Source organism: Myiozetetes cayanensis, unplaced genomic scaffold, assembly GCF_022539395.1.
Source record: "Myiozetetes cayanensis isolate MyiCay16 unplaced genomic scaffold, myiCay2020 scf10, whole genome shotgun sequence".
Lineage (NCBI taxonomy): Eukaryota > Metazoa > Chordata > Aves > Passeriformes > Tyrannidae > Myiozetetes > Myiozetetes cayanensis.
The window spans coordinates 18725471-18747917 of NW_026086605.1; the positions used below are offsets into that span (position 1 = coordinate 18725471).

Consider the following 22447-nt stretch of genomic DNA (forward strand, 5'->3'; position numbering starts at 1 on the left):
GGGGAGTACTGCTGTGCAGGTTTTATCTTCATGTATAAATTGGAATCTGAGCTAGGATCACCTAGACAAGATGTTCATACGTCCCAAGGCCAAAGAGTTGCCATTGCCCCAAGAATGAGGAAAGTGAGGTTATTTGTACCGCTGCTGGTAATGCTCTCCTCCTGAAAGACACTTTTCTGAAGCTCCAGAATTGCAGTCAGTATCAGCAGCAATAAAAACCTGAGACTGCAGCCTCTCCCTATGTGACTCATACATGTCAGTCACATACTTAATTGCACACAGTGAAGGTAAACTTACTAACTGTTTTGTAAGCCCTTCCAAAAAAAAGATTTGGTCATAAACTTTACAAAGGCTCATTCCAGTGACTTTGTGTGTGTCTCAGTCTCCACTGAAACACTGGTAGCTGTTCATACTCGGGATTTTGTAATACAAGAGTCTAAAAATAAATGAGTCAACATGGAATGTGAGAACTTGTTTGCCATAGACACTCCTTCATGGGATAATATATTAAAAAAATGCATTCTTCTCTGAAAAGAAATGCTATCATCTAGTAGAGCACCATTATCAAAGGAGATCAGTACCTCTAGCAAGACTGCACTTTAAAAGATATAATAAAATAATAATCTACAGGATTGACTTCTTTGAGGGCCACATGTTAATTTAACATCAGGAATGTGTTAAATTTGTGATCAAAGCATGGCAGTCTGGCCACTGAAACTACCCATGTTGCCCCACTGCCATGACAGCCGATACAGAAAAACTAAGAGGAATTTTATGTCCTTGTCAAAGTATTTTTTTTTTCAATTACGTGAAAGCTATAGTGTAAGCAGAGAATTTTGCAAGCTTTTCTCATTAAAAAGCATGTCATTTTAGAACACAGGACTGAATCTTAACTTTGCTAACTAGTTTATCTTCAATCGCACATTTTGTCACTACCATCTGCAGCTTGGAAAAATCCAACACATGTTTATGCTTATTTTAGGAAAGTGACTGTAGATTTTCTAGTTTGTAAAATTGCACTTGGTTGGTTGGTATGCTAGAATTCAATGTCACGTTTTCATTTGGAGTTTGAAGTGAGGTCTCAGGGTGTAGTGCATGGATGTTTTATCTGGAGAAAAAGCTGACCTAAATGACTGCTTCCACATAGCTCATCACACTATCATTCTGCCTATGTAATAGTTTGATATGTAATTCTTCAAAAAGGTCATTTAAATGATCTAAGTGAAGAAAAATTTAACCTTCCCACCCTTCCCTAAATGACAGAATCACAGAATATGCTGAGTTGGAAGGGACCCATATGGATCGTTGAGCCCAACCCTCAGCCCTGCACAGGACCATCCCCAGTAGACACACCATTTGCATGAGAGTGTGATTTAAAACATCTTTGTTGCTACAGAAATCCTTAATAGAGCTACCACTTGCATAACCCTTTCTGGTTCTGCCTCTAAATTTCAGCTTTCACGTATTTGGACAATGCAACACCTATCCTTTCTGTAGCAGCAGAGATTACTGAAGGTGAAAAACAATACAAGTCTTATTTGCTAAGGACTCACAAACCATCCTATATTCCCACCATATTTTTATGATGTAAAACCATTCAAAATATATTTAATGTAGCAAATAACCAGGGGAATATTTACAAACATTTTCATTTCAGTGATCTTATATTCTATTCTGATTTATCCAGAGAAATGTCATGGCTTTTTCTGCCCAATTTTATGCAAAAATTGGGCATAGTTTCTGAGGAGAAAAAGTTGTTTCACAAATTACCCCCATACAGATGGAAACTACAGACATTGTACTTATGCAGCTATTTTCCAAATTATATTCACATGAAGGGGTATGAAGAGGAAGTAACAATAACTAGGAAACTGGGAATACTGCTGGTAGTATTCACTTAAACTTATTAAATAGCCATTTATGTCCAAGTGAGGACAGTAGCCAGTCTAAAAGAGAGGAAGGAGCCAGTATAAATTTCTTGTCTGGTGTAATTGTCCCAACATCAGATGCTAAGTGCTGCTACAACTGCTTCAATTGTGAAACTTCCTTTATTTATTTCAGGGAGAGTTCCAGAGACACACAGGTCATGTGACCCTCCACTTAGTGAGTCAAGGACACAAAGTAGCTACAAGCTCTTCATAAACAGGTAATCTCAAGTCATATTTCTACAAGATGAAAGCTGTTTTATAACTGAATGAAGCGGACAACTAGTGTGGCAATGCCATTATCAGATAATGCTGGGATGGCCATCTGGGCTGTTTTGATAATAGATACTATTTATGCAGAATAAATACCTTAATAATACATCATATTTTACTATGTAGAATAAATAAATAATGTGCACCTAGACTTAATTTGATTCTGAGTGGAATAGTCCAAATGCTCTAGTGAAATGAAACTTGGGCCCTGAACAATCCATACAAAAAAGGCACATTCAAGATCTCCAACTTTACTCTTCACCGCTGTGGCCTGCCAGATGCCAAGGGCCCCCTAGAACAGCTGACCCTGGCTGTATCCATCAGAATTGGGCAAGCAGCAATAGCCCTCTGTGACTGAAACAACTGGGAAGCAGCTCCACAGAGACTGTGGAAGGTTGGACTTGATGATCTCGCAGGTCTTTTCTAACCTTAATGATTATATGGTTCTATGAAAGGAGAAACCTGTTGAAAAGGTATGAACAGTCATTGCTTTCCCTGTCAAGGCATTCTGGCAGAGTTCTTATTTGTCTGTATTCAGAATTTGGATGTGGTCTTGCCTTGCTGTCACATTAGCAGATGTGTTCCTTATGTGTTCTGGAGTGCTTATGGCAGACCATATGATCCATAATTTTCAGTGGCTTTTTACATTTCCATCTAGGTACTTAGATTGATTTTTCTCACTTGTCTCAGCTGTATCCAGCCCTGCAGTACTACTTTACTGAAGAGTTATAGGTAACCCAGGGACACAAGCAATAAAGACCTCTGCTCTGTCATGAGGATTAGCCTCATTTCAGCCATGGCAGATACAGCAGCCCTGTAGGCACTGACAAAGAAAACTGAGAATTGTTCAGATGCTACTAACTCCTTTTCAAAAGCCAGGGAAACACCACTGCTGTAAAACAAAAGTTTTCTAGACTGAGTCTTAGCATAGTGCAGCTGTAATCATGGCTGTTTACAAATGAAGAAGAGATGTCAGTACTGTTAGCCTCTAGGCACTGCAAAGACCAGAGTTAAGCACCATGTAATCCCTACAGACATCCCATTTAATAGAGTTCTTGACCCAGTTAAACAGGAGTTTCTTCTTTTAACCATGACATGAGTAATTCAGGCCCACAGGAAATCCTCCATTTAGATCAATTCCCAGCTAAATGTATCCCAAGTAAACAGTTTGAAATTCCTTGGTTCATAAATCAACCATGATAATCTGGACAATATGAGATACCCCAGTACACCTCTAAAACTACAACAAGAAAGAATTACGAGCAGATTGCAGGATAGTGCCTGCTTTTGTGAAAAAAGAAGTCTCTGTCTACATATCTGACTACACACACACATATATATGTGTATACAGACATCTATATATGCATCTTATACCTGGCAATCAGTAACTGGATTTATTTACTGAGTATTTTGGAGCAATTGTCATGCCTCTGATTAATAACTTGGGTATGATCTTGATATCCTTGATCTAAAATCATGATGCCAAGGATAAGTTCCCCTCCTCTGCTGAAAGATGAACTCTCTTCTCCAAATTTCCAGCAAGTTGTTTCCCAGTGAACTTCAAGGACTGTAAACCCGACTTTCAGTTGTAAGCATCTGCAACTGAATTCCTACCAAGGTCGCCATCCTACTGCAAGTACCTTAACAGCAGTAGAGATGAAATAACCATTTTGGAAATCACCAGTTTCCCATGCAGAAAGACAATCAATACAAAACTTAGTGATGGGTTTACTAGCTATACAGCTTATTATCATGCTCAGTTCTGTAGGCAGTCCAACTGACATTTACATGTTAAACTTGAAAGTATATGCAGGGCTCTGGGCTATATATAAAGAAGACACACCTGTCAAATCTGGCATCTCTCACCTCACAGGACTAAAAACTGGAAGTGTTTTCCACGGGAAAAGAAAGCCTTCTTAATAAAGAATCTTGGTTTTTGAGCTAATAGTATTTTTATGCTCACAAAAGTCATTTCAGGCAATTTTTAGGCATATTTCTTGGGTAAATGTTGATCTTTTTGAGGTTGCATTGATAGAAACAAAAATACCTAGATATCTTTATAGACAGAGCAATGTAAACTAGGATATGATAGAACAGAATAGAACAGAACAGAACAGAATAGTTCAGTTGGAAGAGACCTGCAATAATCACCTAGTCCAACTGCCCAACCACTTCAGGGCTGACTAAAAGCTAAGCAAGTTATTAAGTCCAAATGCCTTTAAAATGGGCCAATGAGCACTTCTCTAGAAAGCCTGTGCCAACATTTGGCAACCCTCCAAGTAAAGAAATGCCTCTTAATATCATGTCTGAACCCCACAGAATGTAGCTTTGAACCATTCCCATGTTCCCTGACACTGGATACTGTGTCAGGCACAAGAGATGAGCAACTACTCAAAGTAAATTTGTTAAATTTTTTTTCAAACTCCTTGAAAAGTCTCTGAAGCAAGTTTGCAATATGTAAAAGAAAAGGATGAAACTTTGGAATAATGAAAAACCTTCCATGTGACTCTGGCATTTGTAAAAAAATGTAACTAACAAAAATCCACCTCAACAAAACCTTTCCTGCTGAGCACATAATCATTCTTTCCTCATTGACAAGAGTACATAGTATATTTTAAGTTTATTCTAAGGATACATATGTCTACTCAGGTGGAAAACACCATTACTTTATGTGTTGAAACTGTAGTACAAAGACAGATTTCTGATCTGAGATTCCACCCGTATTTCTATTAATTAAATTGAAAATTCCCTCAGTTCCCTAAGACATTAATTTATTCTAATGGATTAGTATTCAGATAATTTAATTACCATTCCTGGAAAATTCTGAATAATGAAACAACAAATTATAAGGTTTTCTGAAGCGTTTTTCTTGAGAATGTAAGAAATGAGAAATTCATTTAATCCTGTAGAATTCCAAGAAGGGTATAGGGCTAAATTCTTTACCTGTTTGCTTCACCAAACATATACCAGCTAGATCTGGCTCATCAAATGAAAAAAAAAAAATACTGTTACCAAATTAAAGCAGAGTTTAGTTTTATTTACAAAAGGCATCAGTAATATTATTCCTGTTAAATTATTTTTCTTTTTCTGTAAAGAAATGTTTAAGAACTTTTAACTGACATTTCCCTAGACTTCATAATACCCCCTAATATTCCTAGTTAATGTACCTTAAGCTCTTTGTCCTCAAGTCAGTGTTGCTTTGATTGCATGCTATATGTATTGATCACTGTGACATTTCCGTTGAAGGTCGGTCAGTGCTGTAGAAGAAATCCCTGGTGGAACTCAGAAGAACAGCCGACAGAACCTGTTAAGCTTAGGTTCCACCTTCTCCGTGTCTACAAAAGACTACACAGCAGCTGCTTCATCACAGAAATGTTTGTTCCACAGGAAGGAAAAGGTGAATGGTGAAAAACATATAGCCTGATTTCAAAATGTAAATATCACTAAAGAGAAATTGTTGTTCAACAGTGACCTGCATATTAGTTACTGAATCATCTCATTAGATGGGTATTCTAAATTGACAGACTCCAAATTAGGCATGATCCAGTTGTGGTATCTCAGAACTGACAGCACTGAAAGCTCATGTTCATAAAGACTATGCAAAAGCTGATAATTAAACCCTCTGTGACTACATGTGTGATTTCTGCAAGCATCAAACACCATATGGAATGTTTTCACCAGCCACTTTAACAGGAGCTTCAGAACAGCATAAAAATTTTCAAATATACTGAACCCAAACATTTGCTGGTCAATGGTGCTCAAAGGACTTGAAATCTTTGTTACACAAAGCATAGGCAAGCACCGAGTGTGCCAAACCAATAGTTTGCCTAAGTGTCTATTTGTAGCTGCTAATTTCTTGTAGGACTCTGTTAAATGGGAGAATAAATAAAGTTTCCGTAAGTGTCATGAAAATAGGTGCCTTGCAAAGGAAATTAATCTTGGTTAAGTGCCTTTATAGAAGAAAAGGCTTCAGCATGAATTTACCCCTACTTAGACTGCAGAGAATCCACACAGGAGAGACCACGGAGAGAAGTCTTCAGTCAGCATTTGTACATTATTAGACACTGAAGTCAATTAGCTCCACCATATAGATCAACAGAAATGGGTTTCATTGATTCTTGTTCATTACATTATGGAGACAATTTACTAAATTTCTAAATTTCCTCCTTGCAGTTTTCAGGTCCAGAATTTGTTATTTTGTCTAGTGAACCACCAGTTACCTTGCAGCTGCCTGGATCAATTGTGGTAAGTAAGCAGATCAAGAATTTAGGACTAATCTAGCTACCTTTTAGTTGGGGCTCTTTGTAAGTTGCATCTGAATCCCAACCCAGTATTCTCGCCATGTCCTCCTCTCAAAACAAAGTACCTGCAGAGGTATGGAGACTTGAAAGGAAGTGATTTAATTCTCACTGCTATTTAGTTATTTCTGCTGGTTTAAAACCAGCTTAATTTATCCTTCTCAGCTAAGAATGCTCACTTTAGCCCAAGACTTCTGAGACAAAGATCATAAAACAAATATGCAATGTAACATCTAGTGCCAATGTATGGGACTTCTCCAGCTTGCAGCCACATCCTTTACCTTTCTTTAAGATAAGGTAGAAAGCTAACAGCATACAGCAATAAAAATGAGGGCAAAGGAAATTTGGAATTACCCCCAAATCTAGAATTACCCTGGTGACTATAGAGTCTGGGTATGGTCAGCTGTTTTGTTGGGATTCTCTGGGTTTTTTTAAAATTAGAAATGTTTGTGGTATTAATTTATGAGAAGGTAAGGAATAGCATAGTGTTGTGACCATTTCCAAGGTAGAGATATGTAGAGATAGAAGACTAAGAGGCCTCAGTAATAAAATGCTGTGGAACCTGAATTGCTTGTACTTGGCACTTATTCTTCATTCTTTGTTGCATGTTCTTAGACTAAAAAAGGGAAATCCTATTTGTCCCAAAGGGATCTCAATGTGATTCTACTCAATGGTCAGTGCCTTGAGGTGCAATGTGACATCAAGACCAAGGCAAGAGATGTTTTCAACACTGTGGTGGCATATGCAAACTTGGTGGAACATTTCTACTTTGGCTTGGCTTACCTGAAAGGTAATGAGACACAGCTAAGTACAGTAACAGTCTCTCCCTCAGTGCCTCTGTAGTCACTTCATTAATGAATTCCATTACAATTCTTTTAAGATCAGATGAAAGCAGATAAAAAGCTTAGGCAAAAGTAAGGTACATTGGTTTAAACTGTACTGCACTGAGGTAAAGCATATCTATCCCAGAATTGTGCATATTATTAGATGATATTCCCAGTCAGGAAAGGCTGTGTCCCAGCCTTGACCTGGAATAATACTGAGCTCCAGCAGAAATTCCGGGAAGGACTGTCCTGAGGAAGGCTGACTGTCTTTGTTCCTAGATAGGAGTACAGGTTCAGCTATGTCATCTGCAAGATCCACCTCTCCCTAGTCCATTTCTGGTGGCAAGCATGGCTGAGGCACTAGGAAGAAGCATACCTTGTGTCTAGGGAATGAGGATTACAATGGGGTGCAGAACCTGAATGGTGAGCAGAATGCAAGCTCCATCAATTCTAAGTGATTCCATAGGTACCACACTAATCCTGCATCTAACATTGTAATCCTAAATTGCATACTGTTATCCTGAATTCTCCATCAAAGAGCAGTAAGTTAAGCCATGACACAAAGAAGGAAATCTCACTGACCTCCACAATCCATTTTATATTTTATTACTGGTGATGCACTATATGAAGACAGCAGAACTTCGAGCTGCTGAAGTATATCCAGATTTATCACAGAACCCAACATTCTCATTTCAGGTAAAGAATTCTTCTTTTTGGATGAGGAGACTAAACTCTACAAAGTGGCCCCAGATGGCTGGAATGACCAACCCAAGAAGAAAACCTCCATCATTAATTTTACACTCTTTCTAAGGATAAAATTCTTTGTTAACCACTTTAATGTTATCCAGTAAGTGCACAGTTCTGCAGGCTGCAGGAAAAACAGTAGCTTTTAGGGATACCATTCAAAGCTCCTCCTGTGTTCCTAAACCCTTTTGTATTCCAGACATGGCTTGACAAGGCATCAATTTTACCTGCAGCTTCGGAAAGATGTTTTGGAAGAACGATTATATTGCAATGACGAGACTGCCCTGAAACTCGGTGCTTTGGCTTTACAGGCAGAGCTTGGCAATTATGCTTCTGAGGTGTGGATAAATAATACAATATTTCTCAGAGGTCTCTCTCAACAACTTTTGCAGCTTTTGTTTGTCACATAGCATTTAAAGAAGAAATGTGAATAGCACAGAATTTCATTTAAGTCCTTCAGTTAAATCCTCCAGATTTGATTAAAAAAATTACAAAATTTTCCCAGTTAAGGAGCAATAATGAGTCAGGTGAATTTTGCAGGAAATATGGCAGAATGATGAGAGATTTTTATCCTTCATAATTGATAATGTATCCTAGAAACCCCAGAAAATCTGTGGAAAATTTCCAACATAGGCACAGTGTGGATGTGCAGAGGGACTTAGAGAGTAGTAGACATGGAAGAGAAAAACAAATGAACACTCCAGAATTCACAGCTATTTTATGTGTAGGCTCAGATCCACAAGCCGCAAAGACAGGAAGGTCACAGATGGTATATCTGAACTAGTTGTCCTAGTTTTGAAGTGTATAGAAAATACCCATTCATGTTCTCTTCCATATCCTAAGTTATATAAATTAGTGTAGCTCTACTAATTGAACTCTGAGTGGTCTGATCCATCTGGTTGGATCCATCACGGCCACAGTCCCCCACTGTAGGTTGTACTGATGCAGCTGTAGCTGTCAGCTCCAAGTGCAGAACATACTGTAGGACACACCCTTGTCCCCTCTGCACAAAGAACTGGTATGTGCTTGGAGCACCTGGCTGAGCACAGACACAAAAGACAGAGGCTGTCAGGACACTACACTGCTGTTCTCCACCTTCCTCTAGAAAATGGCAACAGGGTGATTTCTGCATATGGACCACCCTGAAAATGAAATGCAAAGAATAAGAAAAGTCAAGTAAGAACAAAAGGCTCTTGTTTGTTTTGTTTTTTTTGTTTTGTTTTTTGTTTCCCCACAGATGCATGGAAAGAACTATTTTCGTGTCGAAGATTATGTTCCAGCAAGTCGAATAGAGAAAATGACCCTGGCATATGTACAGCGAGAGCTCGCTAAATTGCATCGCATGAATCGTTCCCTATTTGAGGATGAAGCTGAACTAGAATTTTTAAAGGTAATTTGCCATACCCAAACATTATTTATTTATTTTGAGGTAGAAAACCCCTCTCTATTTAGCATTTTCTATTTCCTTCTTGCCTGCTACAGCACATTTTAGTTATGGTGAACAAATTTAAATAGTAAAAAAACCCTCTGAATTTCATTCTGCTGTAGATACTTTCACTGAGAATTTATATAAAGTGTTAAAGCATATTTCAGTGTATTTTCAGCATCCTAAGGCTTGATGCAAATTTTTGGCATGTTACCAACATGTCTGAGTTCCAGGTGATTATAAAACATGGGAATAAGCCCTTTTTTGGACTTATGAAATTATAGCAGCTGTAATTTCTAAACATGTTGTGATTGTTTGTTTAAACTTATCTGTGAACCCTGACAGTGAGGAAGGAGTTCTCTGAAGTGTTTTCTCAGATGACTGTTTCTCTAGGGCTCTAAAGTGTCATGATGATGTGGGATTTAATTTTCTTCCTGCTAATTTCTCCTCCTTAAACTTCTCTGCTTTCCATCAAATGAAAAATATCCAAGATTAAATAAGGGATAAATATCAAGACCCATTTTGCTGCAGTGCCACATGCTTCTATTTATAGCATCATTTTAGTTCAGTTGCTATTTAATTATATTTGTTCCCCATCTAACACTGTCAGTGGAACTGAAGAAATAGATTGAAGCTTGGTCTTAATGACAGTCCCATCATTTGTGGCAAATCCAATGATGAAAAGTAGCTTTGTTGGTATCTGTTTCAATGAATAAGTCTGTAGAAGGAGCCAACATATCACACAAAGTGAGAAAGATAGCCCCCATGGCAAGAACATGTAAATTCCAAATATGAAAGGGATTAAAAATTAAACCCCAGATTCAGCTAGTGATTATAGATGCCCCAGTTTTCAGGACCTGAACATTTTTGCTATGGATACTTACTGAAAAGCATATCTTCTTAAAGTGTTTTATTTTGGTCACTGAAAATTTCTATTCATGGTTGAAAAGTCATTTGGGGGTTCTACAACAGCTTCTCAGAATGAAAAAAAGTATTAGCATAAACTCATGTTGATCTGCAGATCACAAAAGAGGACAGTAAGCCATCCTCATATTCTATAGTTCTGTAAAAGATCACATTTTAGCATTTTTGTGGTCAAGTACAGCAGGTAGAAAGACAAGCATCAACACAAGAGACCTCTGTATGAGTTACTCAGAGTATTCTCTGCACAGTTTGAGGGCTGGAGCAGAAGCTGGCTCCTCAGTCCCTTGAAGTAAAATCCTACTTAATGTTTTGTCCAGCAATGAGCACTGTGGAAGAAAGAAGTGACACTGAATATCTGTCTGGCACTGAAGGGAATTTTAGAGCAGTGAAATTCCCTCCAAAGTCACCACTATATTTAGGTGAGATACTCTGAGGTACAATTTAGTCAAACGTGTAAATTAAGAGGTGATGAAAATATATAATGTCTTATTTTCAAAGATGATAGCCATGAAGGAATGGGCACACATACCTGAGTGAATTGCAAGCTGGGAGCTTTAGTGTCACCGTAGTTAAGATTTCTGGTTGATCATCACTGTTGTAGAAAGGAAACCCCACAAGCCCATAATAATGTCAGAGTAGCCCTGGCACCAAAGTATTAGTAGTTTTATTAAGATCATCATATTTGGTATACTTCATGGTTTCTGGGTTTGCTCAAGGAAACAGAAAAGAAAATGGAAATAAACAAGGTTTCACAGTAGTTAGCTGGACTAATCCTGTGTGGATTCCTATTCAGAAATGCACACAAGTGCCAGGTAGCAGTAATGCTGAGTACCTCAGTGCCACTTTAATGTTTAGATGATTGTGCAGGAAGCTACATAACACCCCTACATCTTCAAACGAAGTATGTGGGAAAGTGTTATTTCAATTTTACACATGGAAAATTAATGTATGTGGTGACTCTATGACATCCTAAAGGAAGGTGATGACTCTGTCAGGCAGTAGGTATGAAAATTTGGTGTTTTCAAAGGATCCTTGACAGAGTGAAAGAATACTCATTAAAGACACTCAAAAGCATTTCCTCTCCCATCTACCTGTCTTTTGTTCCCATGAATCTTTTCCAGTAATGCATGGTAAAAGTCCTTTTTCTCTACAAGGTGACTCAGCAACTTCCCGAATATGGAGTGCTATTCTATCGCGTGTCCCAAGAGAAGAAAGGAGCAGAAGGGGACATAATCCTGGGAATCTGTGCCAAAGGCATCATTGTCTATGAGATCAAAAATCACACAAGAATTGCCAGTTTACGATTTCAGTGGCGTGAAACAGAGAGAATTTCAGCTCATGTGAGTTGGAACTAACTGAATCTCTTCTCCGCTTGACAACTTTACTCCCCTTCTTCCTGTCACTTTGTATTAAGAGACAGAATTAGACTCATTCCATACAGGCAAGTACTTTTTGAAAATAGTTTCAAAGCAAAGCTGGATCTGGATGTGGATATGAAGATACCCAATTCTTCATGAGGTGTAGTTCTAGAGGTTTTTTGCCAAAGCTGGAGTTAAATTACTATAAAACTGAATAATCTGGTGTTGACTATTACAGAGAGACTATGTTGAACCTCTCTATGGCATATTTCGTATTCATTCCTCTATTGTCTTTACCACTCTCTCTTTTTTCTTCTGTTTTCTTACCTACACCAGTAATAGGATCCTGTCTCCTGCTTTCAGATTTCATTATTCCTATACCCATCTCTTAATATATTAACAAACTTGTATTTTTGTGACAAGATCGTGACCCTTTCTAAGTGGGATTTTGACATTAAAGGTATATCCGTCTACTGTCAAATGGTCTAGGTGTCAAACTGCATCACACGTTTCTCAACTTGTTTGCTCTCCCCAAATGGTCCTGCTGCCCCTTGAAGATATGTTCATTTTCATATTAAATTTGTTTAATAATTTTAACATCTTTAGGGCCAAATTTTGCAGTTCTAGTAACCTGATCTCAACGCATTCAATGTCCAAAGGCTTGTCACATAAAAGATACTTAGACACCTCACTAATGACTATTGAATTTACAACAGGCATTTACTGCACCCAGAAGGCATGTAGTCAGGCATAAATACAACTGGACAAAACAAAATTATATAAATGAACTTTCAGTAACTCAGTGTAGTGACTGATATATGAAGCACACTGGGCTTTGTTTTTCCCTTCAGAGAAAAAAATTTATGATTGAAAGCAGCTTCAGTGGCAAGAAACACACCTTCGTTACTGATACAGCGAAGACATGTAAATATCTACTGGACCTCTGTTCTGCCCAGCACAAATTCAATGCGCAGATGAATTCTAGGCAACTTCGGCAAACTTCATCAGGTGAGGTATAAATGCATTTTCATTACTGGGCCCATAGGGCAGTATTAGGTTTTAGGAAAGGTACATTCACAAAAGCTGAGAATTAGAACCTGCCACATCAGTTTCAGTCTGCTGAAGTTAGAAAATAATGTCTCCTACTACACTGGAAGTTAGAGGAGTGTAACTAACTTGGCATGTGCATGTGCATGGGTATGTGTAGCAGCTGAAGAGGGGTTCTCTGATGATAACAACTATGTAGCTAAACTCAGATTTTAAAAAAAAAAAAAAAAGAAAAGGCATGGTTTCACTTCCCTTCAGGAGACCTGCTTAGAATTATACCCCAAATGTAACCTGAAAAATGTTCCACACAAATTAGAACTATAGTAGTGCCCAGATATGCTGGAGCTGAATTTAGTTATCTTAGCATAAGACAGGGATTCAACCCTACAGTTCAGTCCCACAACAAAACCACTAAACCAAAGGCACATGATTAATACCCTCTCAGCTACGTATCTACTAGCAGCTCTTATCTTAGATTTTGCCATGTCTGTGGAAGATATGACTAATACCTCCTTAAGACTTCAGATTTTCCATAGTTTCTAAGACAAGGTTCTGCTCAACCCAGGGCAGTTGCATAGCACTTCTCACCCACAATTCTCAGCATGTTCTGTAAAGATGGGTGAGGATTGTTATGGGGAAACTGAGGCACATAAGAAATAACAGTCTAAGCTGACCACTGTCATGACTCTTGAAGTAACAGGAGTTTTCACTAGCTCATCATTTCACTTCCTTGAACAGAACGATAATCATTTACAACCCCTGAGTGCTTGACCCAGTGAGTTCTAGCAGGAGAGTGAAGTGTCATGCCTTATCTGCTGGCATACTCCTTTCTGTAGTAAAACTGTAAACAAATTATACCATGGGATAGAATGGGAAATATGGTCTCCTTCCCACTAAGATCATTTAATGAAAGGTGAAATTCCACCAGCACAGATTTTTTCCCATGGAAAAAAATGCTAGGATAGCATTTAATTTCAGAATACCTTTTGTTGCTGGACGCCTGTAGCTTCAAACATAATTTAGTGGGACTGTGCTTTTTAGCATACAAATGAGTGTTAATAGTGAATCCTAAAGTTTCCTGTGTCACATTTGTTTGTAGTAATATATCCTAATAAAAATTATTACATAATTAACATATATAACACATATAACATAATAAATTATTGAGAACTAAGAAAATTATAACCCAAGTCCTGATTACAAGTACACCAAATCACTAAAACAAGCCAGATTTACACAAAGCATGTGACCACAGGTTCTGAGGTTCAGTGTGTGCTTGCTGTCCCAGAAAAAAAGCTTTGTGAAGGCAATGACAGGCAGTAGTTCAAAATGCTACTTTTGCCAACACAGTGAGGCTGTAAAAGGTTATGAGACTCTTTCTGCATGCTTCTGCTTCTGCTGCACTCTTCAGATGTATAAGTCACCATCACTTCAAAACTTGAGAGCAACCCCCTACTTCGGAATCACCATAGCAACTCCAGACTGCGCTAATACTGTGGACAGTTAAGCCTTCTGATGCCTTAAGAAATGCTTTTGATCAAAGCCACCAAGGAAAGAGGAGCCTAGATTTAATGCTGCAGAGTAGTATTCCAGAAAGTTGTATTCAGGTTAATATTTATTAGGAAAACACAGGGGAGGTTAGCTGTCATTTACAAGCAGAATTAAAGCCCATATTGATGCTGGCCTGTATCAAGCAGAGTTTTTGTTTTTGTCTCCAATTGTCTGCTGTCCCTCTCTCCTCCAAATTCCCTCTTCAGACCACCAGTTGAGAACCTAAATAAATTAATGCCTCCTTAAGCACTGTCTTGTTTCAGAAAAATAAAATCCTTTCAGAGGACAGATTTGTATATAACAGAGTCCAGGTGTCATTAAGCAAGCAGTAGATTTCACACAAAAGTGAAAAACTGGGTAGTAAGCATTGGCACCAAGATGGTCCCCTGCTTAACTTCACTTGTGCAAATCACTCAGCTCTTTGGCATCTCTCTGAATGTTGGAAAGCATGTGAGTAGAGCTCCTGCCTTCTCAGATATGCATATAATGGAGGGGAGGACCTGTGAAGGATCAGAAATTACTACCACGATGGCTAATTCAGACTCTCTGACAGACAGATATGTCTCATATACCAAACATTTACAAAATACACTTTACAGAGATATTCAGGTGTGGGGGAGCCCAGCTGGTTCTGGGCTCTCAGTAAGCTGAAATCCTGAAGATGGAACTTCTTACACCTGGCAGAGGGTTAACCACGGACAGTAGGACTGTGACACAGAGTGGTTTTCCTGCTAGGAATGTCAGCCTATTGTGTTAGGACATGTGGCTGTGTGTCCAATCATGAGTTGTTATGAAGTGGTAAACCAATGCTGTGTGTACATGTGTCACCCCAGAACTGTATAAAGGTAGCTGCACTGTTGTAATAAAAAAGCTGCTGGTATCCTGAAACCCATGTCGCCTCCCCGCCTCGACCGCAACATTCAGTTCTAAATTATATAGGGTTGTACATTTCATCTGTCTTTGTGGAAAGTGAATTTGTAGTATAATTCACAGAAATGAAATCTAAATACAGCATATGCTTTCTATGAAAGCAATTAATTGAAAATTCCTACTGACTCCAAGGCCTAGGTATTCTCAAGGATACAAGAAAAATATATCTGTAATGTCAATCTTTTTTTTTTTTTTTTTTTTTTTTGCATGTTCAAAAGGTTAGATGGAAAGTTCCTTTGACCTTAAAAAGATGGGATAATATCAGTGGATTTTTCTTTCCTTCCTTCCCTCTCTCCCTTCTTAATCAGAGGACAGTAAATTTGTGGAAATCGACAAATCAAATTCTGCATATGCAGCTCAGCGTGAACACCTTGCTCTTATCCAGAGACTGTCTCGTTCAGAGAATGTGCTCTATGGAGCAAACCTGGAAAACCTTTCTGCTGGAATGATGAGCAAATCTTGCGATAACCTCAGTGTGGAAACCAACAACAGAACGAGAGACAGAAGCAATCTTGGCAGGTAGGTTTGCTTTTTCCTCTAAATGTGTGTAAGAATACTCAGTCGTAGACTATAAAATTGCAAACCTCTATGGTACACTATGAGGCAACCTTGTTTTTTTTTTTTTTAAGCTTTAATTGTGGTCACAACAAAAGTCCAGGGACTCCACAGTGCCAGCAGTAGTGCAAACACAGGCAGGAAACTAACAGACTAACAGATAAGAACTTGAAAAAGAATGACATTTAAATTTGTACCAGACTCAGGAATGAACCATTTACTGGGTTATGGGGAAGTATGAAAATAAGGAAGAATAAACATAAAATCTGTCTCTGTATCTCCTTGGAAATGGCAGTATGTGAACTAAATGCACCGTGGAAGCTGTTTTTGATCAGGAATGGAGGAATCAATTTGATTCCTAATTTGACTCCTCCTGTCAATTTGATTCCTCCTGTGCAAATCATAAGGAACAGTACAAGAACTTCTCTCTCCTCATTTGTGTTGGTACATTCACCTGTGTAGGTGGTTACTATAGCTGCACACAGTCTCAAAGCCTTTGATGAATTCTAGTGCCTTTTAGAATACTAAAAGTTAGAACAGAGCCAAGAAGAACATGAATTACCAGGAAAATTTTCAGATATGGTTTTGTCTAAATGAACAGCAGGGCTAAATGAATCATGATGCGGCTATGCTCTGTTTTCCTGATGGCTGCACTCAGCTCAGAGAAAAACACAGGGTGAAATCAGTCCTATGAATGGTCTAATGATTGCTGTTATTTGAAAGCAAATGCTGGCAAGGATAAATTACCTCTCCCCTACAATAAAATGTGTCCCAGAAAATCAAAATACTTGCTGAAATACTTGCCTTCCCATCTTGGCTCTGACAGACTGACAATGAAGGGTGATAAATACCTTTGCTGATTTGTTATTGTAACATATCTTCATTCAGGTCCTTATCAGGCCTATCCCAGTCAGAGATGCACATTAATTTGAATGAAAAGCAAAGGAGTTATGACTACCTCTCTATCCATTCAACTCAGAACACAATCAGTGGTAAGTATAATAATCATAAAGAGAGACAGTACCCTTCAATATTTATTGTTTCAATATCAGGAGACCTAGATATAGTTTACTTACAGATTAAAGAATAGCCTTTTGAACTTCTAGTCCTGGGAATTAATCCAGAGTTTAGCAAGACAAGCTGTTTTCTTCCCTTTAACTCCTCCTTTCTGTCTGCATTAGTGATAAGGGACTTCATGATAAAATTATTCCGTAATGGTGCCTATTGCTCTACAGAGACGTAGTTCAGTACACCAGACACTCTTGTACCTGTGCTCAGAGGTCATTGTTTGGTTTGCAGTTGAGACCTGCAACTCAACAAATAATGCATGAGACACCATAGGCTACAGGTGCTCCTCTCTTTTTGCATTTTTGTGACACTGACTGGACCAAGGCCTGGATATCTAATTTTCTAACAGAAGCCATATTGCATGCACACAGTGAGCAGATCTATGGAATATGAAACTATGCTTAATTGGCTAGTCCATCTTAAAATTAGAACTTTACTTCAAAAACACTGTGGCAATTGCACAATTTTAAGTTGTGTTAACAGTACAGAAGTCACCACTGTAATCAGTGTTGGTTGGATTGCACCTTCAGAGCCAAAGGTGCCCACAGGCTAGAGTTTCCAAAGGAAGCCATAGGAGATTTTATGTCTAAATCATGGCCAAGTTCAATGGGCACTACATGCTCGACTCTTTAAACATGCTAACCTAAACAAAAACGTTGCAGAAAAATGCATAGTTTCACAGAAAGGAATATTACAGGCAGAGCTTACACAACTCTGTACATAGACTTTTCTAAAGAATGAAAACTTCTGAACACTTGTTTGAGCTTCCTTCCTGAGTTATATTAATTCTAAAATAGTGGTAATGTTGAAATCAAGGACAAAATATATTTTAATTTTTGGAGCTCCAGTTTTGTACAATATATGAACCTACTGTCTCCTTGCATTAATCTACATTTATTCTAGCTGTTTTGTTTCTGCAGCACCGTCATCACCAGCCATCCAAAAGGAAGTTTTTCTAAGTGGTCTAGAAAGAGAAATCATTTGTGTCAGCCTAAAACGTGACCCTAAGAATGGATTTGGTAAGTAAGGAACATATTCCTGGGACTAATAGATCCTGGTGCTAACACTGATACTTGCTGTGTCAAGCTGGGCAAGACGGTAAACTTGTTCACCCCATTTATACTTATTGTAGAGTAAGATTACCAATCTTTGTAAAAGATTTAGAATTTCCAAGACTTAAAAGCACATAACTCAAGACCACTATGTTTTAAGAGAACTAACTAAGGCCACAGAGATCAAGGGGACCAAGTGCTAAGAGTAGAATGAAAGGAACATGGTTTTAGTTTTGTATCTGAAATACATGTGTACTGATTTTATTTATCTTAAACCTTATAGGTTTGCCTGTGAGGGTGCAAAATATGTACACAAGCTCAACATGAATGTTTCTCAACTTTTGGATTGTTATTTGGATAATAATCATCTAGTTATCTAATACTATAATAACACTGTATCCTGTTCTTGTGGATGAGTTCAGAGGACCATCTGGTTTCACAGCTGACCATTAATACAACTAAAAATCTAATTTCTAGATGGTGCAGGTCTGTAGGTAATATCCTAATCCCAAACCCAACTATTATAGCAGTGAGAAGAATATATTCTGAAATAGGCAGAGCTAGGATAGTGAAATTGAACTACTTGACAGTAAATTTAATTTTCTTAGATCTCTTAGATTAGAAGTTTATATGGGGCCCTCAGGTTTCCTGGCTGCATGATGTAGAATAATGTTAAATGTTATCTAAAGAGCTTTTATACCATTTTTCTCCTGCAGATGTTAAACACTGCAGGTCTACCTAATTTATGACTCTTACAAGAAAGTAATTGGAAGTCTTTAAAAGTAGGAAGCCAGGAAAGCATTTTTATTGTGAAATTATGTTTAAATAGCGACCAAAGTCACTAGCACAGTTTAATTATAATGCAAGTTTAAAGCTCTCTCAAATCAAGACCTTGATGCCACATAAATCAGAGCTCCCCATTCCTCAGACAAAGTATGAAAGTTACACCATTGGAGTAAGAGCCTTTTGTGTTCCTAAGGTTCATCTTTTCTAATGCCGCCAACGTCTCTGCATTCTCATGCTATCTCGTTTTTGCAGGTTTTGTAATTATTGGAGGAGAAAATGTAGGAAAATTAGACCTTGGTATCTTTATCGCTTCAATTATCCCTGGGGGACCTGCAGACAAAGCTGGAAATATCAAACCAGGTCATTATCCTTAGTTTTTAATTAGAATTAAAATACTTTCATAGTTTAAAGTTAGCTACTCTGGATTTATTTCCTTATTTAGATGTACTTTGTCTTGGTTTCATCCTTTTTTTTTTTTTTTTTTTTTAATAAGGAGGACGACTCATCTCTGTGAATAATATTAGCCTTGAGGGTGTTTCATTTAATACTGCAGTTAAAATCATACAGAACTCTCCTGATGAAGTGGAGCTCATCATCTCTCAACCCAAAGGTATAAAGGCAAATGCCTTTGCTGTATATGGAATGCTAATAGTTAGCTCAGGACACTCATATTTATTAGGCACTGGGATGTAGTAGTAGGTTCTTGCTACTCAGTGCCAGTTATAATAACCATGCCAGCAGTGAAAATAGTCAACTTCTAGCAGGTATCCTGAGATCTATGTCAGTGTGAAAAAATCTATTATGGCCTGCACTGCTGAACATAAGGGAATTTTGGCATTTCTTTCTCTGATGGAGAGTCATAGTCTTCTGCAGTGACGAGGCAAACACATTTCTGCACACTTATAATAGCAGCACTCCATTGTACAGTGATGAACTCATTTTATGGATCAGATTTCACAATCAGTTGAAATAGGAAGTTACTTTGTCCTCCTGTTCCGGGATATAGCAATATTTGCCTTCAAGTTTACTTACATTCAGCAATGTTTTATTTTGGTATGGCTTTACAGACTTGTATGAAGAAGGATTAAATGAAGAAAAGATTCTATCAAGAGGAAACAGCACAAGTGGATCTGAGATCTCTTGTGTAGACAGTGGGAGAAAAAAGATTCAGGATTGTCATACAGCTCTCCCCAAAGAACAAGACATAAACACAGAGGAACTTGAGAAGACTGTTTCCTGGAGTTTAGCACCAAAACTGGGCTCTAAGATTCCAGCTCCTTCAGCTGATAACCTGGATGCAGAGGTAACTGAGATTTTGATGCTGCTAAGTAATGTTACATCCAGAATATAACATATAACAACATAGCAGCTATTAAGAATGGAAAGTAACTGAGAAAGTAAAAACCTGTCGAAAAGGAGAATGAAAACCTTGGAATAAATTACATTGGAAATGTCAAAATTAGAGACATGTCTGAAATATGTGAATGGGGAACTGTTTTAAGAAATGTTATTAAAAAATTTCCTTTCTTTTCCAGTGGAGGCACAAAGTTTTGATTATTTTCTTGAAATCTCTTAAGTTCTCAGCCAGTCAGAGAACAACAACATTTTATGACTAGTTTCCTACTATTAGACATCCTCCCTATATATACTCAGCTTATGCACATTTAGACAGATTGTATTTTGAGCAACATTAGCATAAGCTTCAAATAATATCAGAGATATAAACGGTATCATTCCAGGTTTGCAGTGACAGCAGGATCAAACCCTCTATATCTTCTGCAAATGCTCTCTTCATTTTTTTCTATCTCCCCCCCTTTTTTGTTTTTAAACTGGGATGCTGTAATGTCATTAGTATTTATATTTTTGAGACAGGTAGCAGATTCTGCCCACTTACCATCTCCATCAGAAACCAACGCAAAGGAAATCTATACGGTGGAGCTTCTTAAAGAAGATGGGACTTTTGGAATCAGTGTGACTGCAAGTGTTACCATTAATCTTTCATTTTGTCTGTCAAATTGTTACATGACCGAGAACAAAGGCTCTGCTCCTTCCCCGGTTCTTACCTGCACAGTCTGTGGAACAAGTGTCCTGGCATAAAGCACATGGCAGTACAGACCCTTTTTGTCCTTACTCAACTTGAGAACAAGATCTACCACTGAAAGTGGATTTTGGTCAGGGAGGGATACGCAGACCACAGGGGACCGTGGCAGGGCTCAAGCAGTAGCCACAGGCACTGATTAATTGTTGAGAGCCCCTGACATGGCTCTGGCCTGTGCCTCTACAAGCAGGACAACAGAAGTCATTCCATGCTGGGGAGCTGAAAGTTTTGCTTTGTAGACTCAAGATAAGCTGTGCATCTCACTCTGAAGGCCAAAGGAACGGCCCTAGACAACTTTATTTTGTAATATAAGGAAAACAGTTCTCTGTATATTTAGAGGACTAGGGAAGGCAGCAGTGAAAACTGTCTGCCACATTTGAATAATAATTCCTTGTCCTGCCTATGAAAGTTGAATTTACCCCTCCAGGCTGAAATGTCTTCACAGTCTTTGCTGAAATTGAGTAGGAAGCAACAGCCGTTCCATTGCCTACAGAAGAAATTTAGGGCTGTTTTTTCATCTGAATTTGGCCAGAGGATGTAGATGGAGAGAACATAATTCTTAGGGTAATCTGGAATTTTTCTGAGCTGCACAGAGGTCCACTGTTTATATATTTATATATTTATATAAATATATTTATATCTTTATGTATTGTCTAAAAGGTTAATAACTGCAGAATGGAAATTGCATAGCTTAGAAGCTGGGCAGGAGACTAACTGAAAGATTCAACCCCATCTTTACATGAGCATAGGGAAAAATGTATAAACATTTAGTTAATGTTTTTATATAGCCACACAGAAATGCATTGCATTTTCCTGACAAAATAAAACAAGATTACTGTCTATGGAAGTGTGTTACAACTAGACAGGGGTTTGGAGTAACATCATCTTTCCCTTTTCTCCTATATTTAAAAAAAAATGTAATTGCTGAAACAGTTGCTTTGCCATGCATGTATAAGTTGCTTTGATTTTTACCACAGGAAGAACATACAAAGACTTCACTCTAATCTGTGGTCATATGTTTTGCAGGGTGGAATTAACACTAGTGTGCGTCATGGTGGGATATATGTGAAGTCAATTATTCCCAGAGGACCAGCAGATAAAGATGGACAAATAAAGATAGGTAACATGACTGGCAGTAATACTCTGGGCTGCAGAACTCAGTGATAGTGTGGACAATGAAACACATTTGGGATTAGAGGTTTTACAACTGTGAAATGTAATATGCAGTCCATTATTCCTCAGCCTCTCTGTACTACATGTAGATATCCCACTGACAAAACAGAAGCCTCACACCAACACCGTAGGGTTACTTTCCATAGGTGCCATCGGGCTACTGACTCTGACATCTACTTTCAGTGTTACTGGTATAACCAGATGCTATCACTGCATTTACTTAGAGAATACCCTGGTATGTTTTATGTGCTAGCTACAGAATGCTGTACAATAAGCAGTATTGCTTTCCCATGAAGTAATATTAATTTGACACATGTAAACATGAAGACCTACTGTAACATGGGTAGCCTCAAGGTTTACACTCTCTGAACCTGAACATCAAAGCAACTTGACCCTTTTATTTTTTCTTTTGCCT

The 22447-nt window shown here is 38.1% G+C and overlaps 1 protein-coding gene across 1 annotated transcript in view; it reads left to right on the top strand.

Annotated features, from left to right (window-relative positions):
- FRMPD2 (FERM and PDZ domain containing 2) overlaps nt 1-22447 on the top strand; it is a 62137-nt gene that overhangs the window by 6549 nt on the left and 33141 nt on the right. Inside the window, exons 6-22 of the mRNA XM_050305611.1 lie at nt 2062-2146; nt 5445-5595; nt 6372-6443; nt 7112-7286; nt 8017-8167; nt 8264-8402; nt 9302-9454; nt 11569-11754; nt 12624-12780; nt 15609-15819; nt 16744-16847; nt 17844-17942; nt 19014-19121; nt 19255-19371; nt 19829-20064; nt 20634-20738; nt 21886-21979. Coding sequence (XP_050161568.1) covers nt 2062-2146; nt 5445-5595; nt 6372-6443; nt 7112-7286; nt 8017-8167; nt 8264-8402; nt 9302-9454; nt 11569-11754; nt 12624-12780; nt 15609-15819; nt 16744-16847; nt 17844-17942; nt 19014-19121; nt 19255-19371; nt 19829-20064; nt 20634-20738; nt 21886-21979 — 2343 coding nt within the window. The remainder of the gene's footprint in view (nt 1-2061; nt 2147-5444; nt 5596-6371; nt 6444-7111; nt 7287-8016; nt 8168-8263; nt 8403-9301; nt 9455-11568; nt 11755-12623; nt 12781-15608; nt 15820-16743; nt 16848-17843; nt 17943-19013; nt 19122-19254; nt 19372-19828; nt 20065-20633; nt 20739-21885; nt 21980-22447) is intronic.